At 45.8% G+C, this 9,567-nt stretch overlaps 1 protein-coding gene across 8 annotated transcripts in view; it reads right to left on the reverse strand.

The window, feature by feature from the left end:
• LOC126991060 (dynein intermediate chain 2, ciliary-like) overlaps positions 1-9,567 on the reverse strand; it is a 52,502-nt gene that overhangs the window by 12,056 nt on the left and 30,879 nt on the right. For 5 of the 8 annotated variants that reach the window (XR_007745139.1, XM_050849769.1, XM_050849757.1 and 2 more), the window contains exons 3-7: positions 6,288-6,470; positions 4,751-4,892; positions 3,987-4,203; positions 2,849-3,006; positions 2,574-2,732 (exon numbers count right to left, since the gene is read on the reverse strand). Coding sequence is in view for 7 of the 8 variants with exons in the window: in XM_050849769.1 (XP_050705726.1) it covers positions 2,574-2,732; positions 2,849-3,006; positions 3,987-4,203; positions 4,751-4,892; positions 6,288-6,470 (859 nt within the window). In the remaining variant the exon portion in view is untranslated. Of the gene's footprint in view, positions 1-2,573; positions 2,733-2,848; positions 3,007-3,986; positions 4,204-4,750; positions 4,893-6,287; positions 6,471-9,567 lie in introns of those variants that run through there. The other 3 variants (XM_050849775.1, XM_050849786.1, XM_050849779.1) reach the window with 3 other exon arrangements.

Genomic DNA, 9,567 nt, shown 5'->3' on the forward strand with positions numbered 1-9,567 from the left:
TCTTAGAATCGACCCTATGTTTCTTTATGGTCCCTCCAAGTGAGAAAAATGAGAAAAAATCATCACTCACACAAACCATTTCAAAATATATAGCATAGCATTTGTGATCAGTTTATGCATCATCTCTTTTGGGGGGTTTATCTCATGGCACAAATTTGGCCCATCGCTGCTACACGGTAAAGCCACAAATTTGGCCCGTCGCTGCTACACGGTAAAGCCACAAATTTGGCCCGTCGCTGCTACACGGTAAAGCCACAAGTTTGGCCCATCGCTGCTACACGGTAAAGCCACAAATTTGGCCCATCGCTGCTACACGGTAAAGCCACAAATTTGGCCCATCGCTGCTACACGGTAAAGCCACAAATTTGGCCCGTCGCTGCTACACGGTAAAGCCACAAATTTGGCCTGTCGTTGCTACCGGGGTAAGTTAACCTGACCAGCGCCTTGCTGCCAAAATGCACTTATGCTTTGCTGCACTCAAATTCATAAACTTTTTGCAAATTTACATTACGTTTTCTTACCTTCCAAAAAGCTGTTAGTTACTGGCTGGCATTCAGAGGCTAAAACACCCTTCATAAGATAAGTATATTAGCCTTGTCCTGTCCACCGAAGGCCCTGAAGGTCCCAAATACACATATCCGACTGCCCTTCAATCTTAGAACAGGGTTTTAATGTTATATGATACTTTTTCATTTTAGACATTTCAGGTGAAGGTTCAAATTAAGCTCTGAATACAATTTTACTTTGCACCTTTGCAGCTTCAAACACTTCAGACCATTTTCACTGCGTTCGAAGTTCACATGATTTGCTTGATGTTCAGGATGAATCTTAACCTGGTAGCAGCGACGGGCCAAATTTGTGGCTTTACCGTGTAGCAGCGACGGGCCAAATTTGTGGCTTTACCGTGTAGCAGCGACGGGCCAAATTTGTGGCTTTACCGTAGCAGCGACGGCAAATTTGTGGCTTTACCGTAGCAACGGGCCAAATTTAGGTTTTTACCGTAGCAGCGACGGCCAAATTTGTGGCTTTACCGTAGCAGCGACGGGCCAAATTTGTGGCTTTACCCGTAGCAGTTAACGGGCCAAATTTGTGGCTTTACCGTAGCAGCGACGGGCCAAATTTGTGGCTTTACCGTAGCAGCGACGGGCCAAATTTGTGGCTTTACCGTAGCAGCGACGGCCAAATTTGTGGCTTTACTGTAGCAGCGACGTAATAAATTGTGGTTTACCGTGTAGCAACGGGCCAAATTTGTGGCTTTACTGTGTAGCAGTGACGGACCAAATTTGTGGCTTTACCGTGTAGCAGCGACGGCCAAATTTGTGGCTTTACCGTGTAGCAACGACGGGCCAAATTTGTGGCTTTACTGTGTAGCAGACGGACCAAATTTGTGGCTTTACCGTGTAGCAGTGACGGCCAAATTTGTGGCTTTACCGTAGCAGCGACGGGCCAAATTTGTGGCTTTACCGTGTAGCAGCGACGGCCAAATTTGTGGCTTTACCGTGTAGCAGCGACGGCCAAATTTGTGGCTTTACCGTAGCAGCGACGGGCCAAATTTGTGGCTTTACCGTAGCAACGACGACCAAATTTGTGGCTTTACCGTAGCAGCGACGACCAAATTTGTGGCTTTACCGTAGCAGCGACGGGCCAAATTTGTGGCTTTACCGTAGCAGCGACGGCCAAATTTGTGGCTTTACTGTAGCAGCAACGGGCCAAATTTGTGGCTTTACCGTAGCAGCGACGGCCAAATTTGTGGCTTTACTGTAGCAGCGACGGGCCAAATTTGTGGCTTTACCGTAGCAGCAACGGGCCAAATTTGTGGCTTTACTGTGTAGCAGCGACGACCAAATTTGTGGCTTTACCGTGTAGCAGTGCCAAATTTGTGGCTTTACCGTAGCAGCGACGGGCCAAATTTGTGGCTTTACTGTGTAGCGACGGACCAAATTTGTGGCTTTACCGTAGCAGCGACGGCCAAATTTGTGGCTTTACCGTGTAGCAGCGACGGACCAAATTTGTGGCTTTACCGTGTAGCAGCGACGGACCAAATATGTGGCTTTACCGTGTAGCGACGGCCAAATTTGTGGCTTTACCGTGTAGCAGCGACGGGCCAAATTTGTGGCTTTACCGTGTAGCAACGACGGGCCAAATTTGTGGCTTTACTGTGTAGCAGCGACGGGCCAAATTTGTGGCTTTACCGTGTAGCAGCGACGGGCCAAATTTGTGGCTTTACCGTGTAGCAGCAACGGGCCACATTTTTGCCATGATTTAAACCCCCAAAAATAGATGATGCATAAGCTGATCAGAAATGCATTGATGTATATTATGAAGTGGTGTGCGAGAGTGATGGTTTTTTCTCATTAATTCGCTTAGAGGGACCATTAAGAAACATGATCCCCGCAGCTCCCGGGTTAAAATGATCTTTAAGTTTTGAGAGTTTATGGACACACTCCCAAACACTCCCTGGCACACAGCACACAGACCCTTCACAACATCTTCATCAGAGGATTAATGGTACTTTATATACACACACACACACACACACACACACACACACACACACACGGAATGATACCTACAACTTTTTTAGCATCCTTTTCCTTTTCCTTTTCTTGAATCTCCTGCTGGAGGCGCTGAAGGGCAAGCTGATCATTCATGTAGGCGTCGTGAATGTCCCACTCGCCCACATTCACCGAGAAGCAGGTTGGGGGAGGCGGCTCAGTCTGCATCGCCAGCTCCTGATGGAAGGGACTCTTTACTAATGGTTCGCAAAGAGGAAAATAGTTCTATCTATCTATCTATCTTATATCTTTAAAATCAATCTCTCTCTCGATGTATGTATAGATATTTATACCTTGGTGGCATTGGGTGTGGTCTGGGACACTCGGTCGCTATAGTTAAAAGGATTAGGCTGTGCATCGATCCTCATCAGCTCCTCCCTGGTCACCACACCTTGGTACACCTCCTCCATCTCCCTCCTCGAGTCCTCCGCCAGCTGCTCCAGTCCTGAGTCTGTGGAAGAGGCTTGCATGGTCACATAAGGAGAGCATCATCAACCTGGTAGCAGCGATGGGCCAAATTTGTGCCATGATATAAACCCCCCAAAAATAGATGATGCATAAACTGATCACAAATGCTTTGATATATATTATGAAATGGTTTGTGTGAGTGATGATTTTTTCTCATTTTTCTCGCTTAGAGGAACCATTAACCCGGTAGCAGCAGGGATCATGTTTCTTAATGGTCCCTCTAAGCGAGAAAAATGAGAAAAAATCACCCCTCACACAAACCATTTCATAATATATATCAAAGCATTTGTGATCAGATTATGTATCATCTATTTTTTGGGGGGTTTATATCATGGTAGAAATTTGGCCCGTCGCTGGTACACGGTAAAGCCACAAATTTGGCCCCTCGCTGCTACCGGGTTAAAACACATCTTGTTGTCATTTTACTGCCCCCCTCCATTCTTGGTAGTCACTAGGCAATATTTGTGGTAAGATTTTAAGGCTGCTTACATCTCTTCTCTCATTGCTGTTTTTCTAGTCATTTGTTATGGCACATGTAGCCTACAGGTAACTCCATTTACGCGAGTTTGGTTTACGCGTTTTTTAAATAAAGCAGGGTCCAAAAATCCAAATGAATGTTTAATTTACACGTTTTTTTTCACTTATACGCGATATTTTGTGAAGTGGGCACCAGATGTCTCACGCAACTGGACTCACACAGCGCCGCAGCCACACAGCTGAGCTCGGTTCTTCCCGCGCGCCACACGAACAACAATACAGTACCCACGCTACTCAACAACAACACCCTCGCTGCTGTGCTACCATGAGGGGAAGGGCAGCCAGAGGAGGAACCACGAGAGGGAGAGGAGTCAGAGTGATACAGTAGGCAATAAAAGTACAAACCTACCTCGCGTTAATTGAGTTACCTGTATTACTTTTAGAATATCCCTCTCAAACCCTTCCCCTATTCTGACCTGACCTGACCTTCCGAGTCGGACCACTGGAGCCCGAAACGGTGAAGGGCCTTGTCGAGGTCTTCCTTGAGCGTCACTTTGGAGTGGAGAGTGAGCAGGTCCAGCAGAGGCTCGTCCTCCACCACCTCCTCAAAGTACCCACTTGTGAAGTTGTACACCACCAGGGTCGTTCTTGGTCTCTCAACTTTCGAGCTCAGTTCAATTGTGATCTCAGGCTCGTTTTCTGGCTTCAAGGAAAAAAAATAACATTAATAATAATAACACCACTACTACTACTACTACTACTACTACTACTACATATACCGGTAGGCTTTCTTTAGGGGGCTAGATGGTAGTTGGCCCCAACCCGTCATGGAGCAGGCAAGTGTTTATAGTGGCGCCATCTCCTCTACTACTACTACTACTACTTTTTTTTTATAGAAAAGGAGACAGTTCAAGGGCGTGAAAAATAAGAAAACAATATTGAAAAAAAAGCCCACTACTTACTGCTCCTGAATAGAGTACAGGGGAGTGCCCAAAAAGAGAGGTCAATTTCAGGAGGAGGAGGAGGAGGAGGAGGAGGAAAAAAAATAGGAGAGAGAGAGAGAGAGAGAGAGAGAGAGAGAGAGAGAGAGAGAGAGAGAGAGAGAGAGAGAGAGAGAGAGAGAGAGAGAGAGAAACATCAACAAAAACCTTCTAAGGCTCCATGAACACAAGTAGCATCGAGGGAAGGTGCAGGCAAGGGGGGGGATATGCCGACAAGGGTTCAACTTGCGCCGGAGTGGCAACAGTTACCTCTACATTCTCGGGCAGCAGCAGGTCCCAGGTGGGTCTCCCCGGGGCTGCCGTCGCCGCCGCCGCGTTGTGTGCTCGCTCCCACAGGTGTGATTTCGGCTTCCGTGTCTTCCGCGGCTTTCTTCCCAGAGCTGAGCGCATCCTGGCGTGCGGGGAAACATTAGCGAAATGCAGAGAATGTTGCTTCATAACCTAGACTTGGAAGGCATAGTGTGTCGGGGGGGTAACTGCTCTTTTTGAAGCACGTGAGATGTTGTTAAATCTTTTCCCAAACATTTCACCCGGAGCTCGACCCGGGTCCCCGAGACGGGAGACAGACAGTCTACAGCAGTGCTTCCCAAACTGAAGGGCGCACCAGGCTTAAACTGGATATAAGGGGGCGTGATTCCGTCTGCCAAATATTACAGTTTTGCAAGATATTAACACACACACACACACACACACACACACACACACACACACACATGAAGGAGTAACACTGTGTTTGAATCATCCTCACATGAGTTGCAATATATATGGTATGGCGCATAAATCAGCCCCCCTTGACCTGAAGCTGTATCCGCCACTGTTACAGTAGATATAACCCCCAATACTGATCTCTCCATTGCCAGATCTCCTCGTCCCAGAAAGCCCTACTATGTTCACTCTCAACCTGCCGAGTTTAACTGAGATGGGGCAGTCGATGCGCCTCTCTCAGTGGCTCAGGATGTTCCAGGCACCCACACGAAGACCCCACTGGAGGCTGAGCCCGGGGCTAGATTGGCGCGGTTATGCCTCATCTGCACCACCCTGCCTGGTGTTCCCCCGATGGTGGGTGTGTTTAGTGGGGCGGGGGAGTCTCCTGCCCAGACCAGACCTGTCAAGGGTACTGGTTGCCATAGAAATAATTATTTGAAATTCACTATTCCGAGCCCTGAGGAACTTCACTCTCTACTCTCCTCCAATTTGATTTCTGTTCAGTGCCTTGTCCGGTCACGATATGCAGGAAAACAGTAAGCACATGGCCTGCACTGCAAACCAAGAAAACCTGCAAAAGTCGCCAGACGCATCATAAGATAACTTTGCTCAGTGAACTATATAGGGATATTGTATAAGATTAGCTTTTCATGTCAGTTCCTTCACTAAATTTCATGTATTTTGAGAGAAAGGCTGCAAACTATAGCTGACCTGCTTTTACTGTTGCTCCCGACCTGCCCCCTTGTAGCACGGCCGCCAGGGACAGCTTCCCCTAATGAGCGTTTAATCTCCTTGCCCTTGGGGTTTACATATACAAAATATTTCGTGCAGTATTTTTTAGTTGATAATTCCCTCATCCGTTAACTATTTTCTATCCCCTCTTCAGTATCTCCTCACCCTATAACCTTCTTTCTGTTCGGTTATTCAAGAGCTTGTTTTTTTCTAATTAATTAATTCATCTTGTACCTCTATGCTCTCCTCATTCTCTCCTGAATTCCAATGATTTTGTCCATAAATCCGTCCATCCCTCCATTTACGTTATCCCTTTAGCAAGCACTGGTCGAGGGAACGAGGCACTCACTTATTCAATATTCTGGCCTGGCGCACCTTGGCGGAAGGCTTGGCACGAGTGTCGATGACCCGTCTGGGCCTGCGTTTGGAGGACGATGACGAGGACGACGACGCGGGGGCAGAGTCGCGTCCTAGGATCTTGGCCAGCTTCACCATCATCTTGAGTCTCATGAGCATAGGCTGCGAGGACTTCCTGGAGGATAGGAAGGGTGAAGTGAGTGATCTGAGCAATTCAGCTTTGGGCTCAAGCTACATCAGAGACAACAAGATATTGCTAAGAGCTTTTAATAAATTAGTTGGTGAGTAAAGCCATGTTGATCTGCATGAGATTGAAGCAGATGTAAAGTTGGAAAGTTTCGTTTAGTGGGCGCAACATCTATGGTCATATGCCGGAGAGAGACAGAAGGGGAAGGCATTATAGAAGGGAACAGACCCCAGGAGACGGGACACAACCCCCGATTAATACCTGGTACCCATTCACTGCTGGGTGGACAGGGGCGTAGGGTAACGGAAAAGCCGCCCAAATTTTTCCACTCCGCCCGGGAATCGAACCCAGGCTCTCTCGGTTGTGAGCTGAGTGTGCTAACCACTGCACCACGAAGCCCCCTAAGAAGCAGATGTAAGCTTGAAGACTGGCCAGAAGCTCCATCAGGTTGGACTATAAAATTCACATCGGTAAAATTCATATATGAGGCCATGCTGGCGTGAAACAAGTTCTTTCGTGCATTTTATAAACGACTTTGAGTGTTGGAACCTTGGCCCCTTCTTTGAGCATTTATAAGTTTCAGGTCTGTTATATTGCATCCCTATTACTGACGTATTTCATGCATTTAGTAGAAGCCTTAGTCTTTTACTCATCTCTCAAAAATAGTTTACCAATAAAAGAATGTGTATCAGTCACCTAACTCTGCCAACTATGTACATTTTTTTGACTATTTTAATGACAAAGTGGAGCACATCTTGGTTCCCTCTCCCTTCGCTGAGATTTCCATCTTAGGAGATTTCAACGTTCACAATTAGGTCTGACTTTCATCCTCTTTCACAGACCAGCCTGGCGAACAAGTCTTAAACTTTGCTCTCCTTAATGATCTGGATGCATCCCTGACCAACTTGGAGACACGTCCGACACTCTGAACCTCCTCCTTACTTTCTAATACTTCAGTTTAGTCCGTTAAATTATTGTTTCCTTTGTGCTCCTCCGATCACAGCCCTTTTCCCCTTGCCCTGTCGCTCCTATGCAATCTCTGGACCCATCAAAGTAGTGCTTCTGGCATTTTGTTTCAGCTCGCTGGGATGACATGAACATATACTTTTCCGATTTCCCGTGGAGATAGTGATGCATTTCTAAACTTGACATGACTCTCTACTCTTACCCCTACAGCATCCAAATCCCTTATGCAAGAGTTAAGCAGTATCCCCACTCATCGTTTTAACTAGTAAACCCTGGAATAGACTCCCACTGTCTGTATTTCACCTTGCCAAGGACGAAGTCTCTCAAGAGGGATGTATCATATACCCTTCACCCGAAATTGGCCCTTTCATATGGCTACTCAATTCTGTTTAATGTTTTCAGAGCAGCGCTTAGTGTGTGCTTCTTGTCTTTCTTTTTACCCTTGGGCTGCTCCCACTACTGTAAAAAAGTCGTAATCTATGACATGCTGAGTTGATATATGGTGAAGGATCAGCTGTGCAAAGAGTTCACATCTGGGCAGAATACGCTATCCCTGGTAAGGCATCCAAAGTGTTACTATTACTGGTTGCATGATCACGCACTGTCCTGCCTGGGTTGGGATGGCATGCTCCTCCCTTCTCCCTTGTTTTTTTACCTGCAACAGTAAACTATCAATCAATCAATCAGGTTTTGGTGCTACTTTGAATGACTTAAACTATAAAATTAAAGCAGACATGAGACAGACACAGCCATTCTTTGATCCCGACGCTTTTCACCGCCCGTAAAATGTCAGAGCCTGGAACAATTTTCGTTAAAATGTTAAAATAATTACAAGGTGGAGTTTGTCCCGTAGATAATGCAAAGCTACTATCTACCTATACACACACACACACACACACACACACACACACACACACACACACACACACACATAGTTTACACCGTAGATTATATAATTTCCAAGAGCCCCCAATTTGCCGAGCTTAGTACAGATGTTGACCTCGTGAAATATGTTTTTTTTTTTTTTACAACAAAGGAGACAGCTCAAGGGCACACAACAAAAGAAATAATAATAATAATAATAAAAAAAAGCCCGCTACTCGCTGCTCCTAAAAAAGAACCAAAAGAGGTGGCCGAAAGAGAGGTCAATTTCTCTCTCTCTCTCTCTCTCTCTCTCTCTCTCTCTCTCTCTCTCTCTCTCTCTCTCTCCTTTTCCCCCCCTGCCCTTGTCTCCTAAATTATACTCTCCATGCATTTATTCCGGACGACCTTTCCCGCACCCTCCAACTACCACATCAAAAAAAAAAAAAAAAAAAAAAAAAAAAAAAAATGACGAAAATAAATAAATAAAATAAAATAAAAGAATGAAGAAAGATAATGAAAAAGAAAAGGTTATGAAGAACAAAAGGAAGAAGAAGGAAGAGGAAGGAGGAAGAGGAGGAAGAAGGAGAAGAAGAGAGGTGGAAAAATGATGATGATGATGATGACGATGATGATGTCCCTTTGTCCTGGTGTGGGTCTCTCTCTCTCTCTCTCTCTCTCTCTCTCTCTCTCTCTCTCTCTCTCTCTCTCTCTCTCTCTCTCTCTCTCTCTCTCTCTCTCTCTCTCTCTCTCTGGCAGTTTCGTGGATCAACTATTTTGTTTGTCTATTTTGTCATTTTCTTTCTCCCTCTCCTTCCTTTCCATCCCTTTCCGTTCCTTTAGTCATGTTCTTCTGTGTCTTGTCATTTTCTTCCTCCCTCTCCTTCCTTTTCATCATCTTCCGTTCCTTTAGTCACGTTCCTCTGTGTCTTGTCATTTTCTTCCTCCCTCTCCCATCACCTTTCTGCTTCACACTTTCCCTGCCTCGTATTTCCCTCCGCGCTGTCGCTGTCATTCTCACCTTCATTGCATTTACGGGATTATTATTATCGTGAAATGTTTTTTTTATATTGTTTATCATGGAGCTGCTTTTTATGAGCTTTGCGCTTTTGTGTGTGTGTGTGTGTGTGTGTGTGTGTGTGTGTGTGTGTGTGTGTGTGTGTGTGTGTGTGTGTGTGTGTGGTTCCCTGCTTCTCCTTTTGTTTTGCTTTTTTAGTTTCAACCTAACTCGAGAACTATAAATAACGATCTGTTGATA

The sequence above is a fragment of the Eriocheir sinensis genome, chromosome 6 (genome assembly GCF_024679095.1).
Source record: "Eriocheir sinensis breed Jianghai 21 chromosome 6, ASM2467909v1, whole genome shotgun sequence".
Taxonomy (NCBI): Eukaryota; Metazoa; Arthropoda; class Malacostraca; order Decapoda; family Varunidae; genus Eriocheir; species Eriocheir sinensis.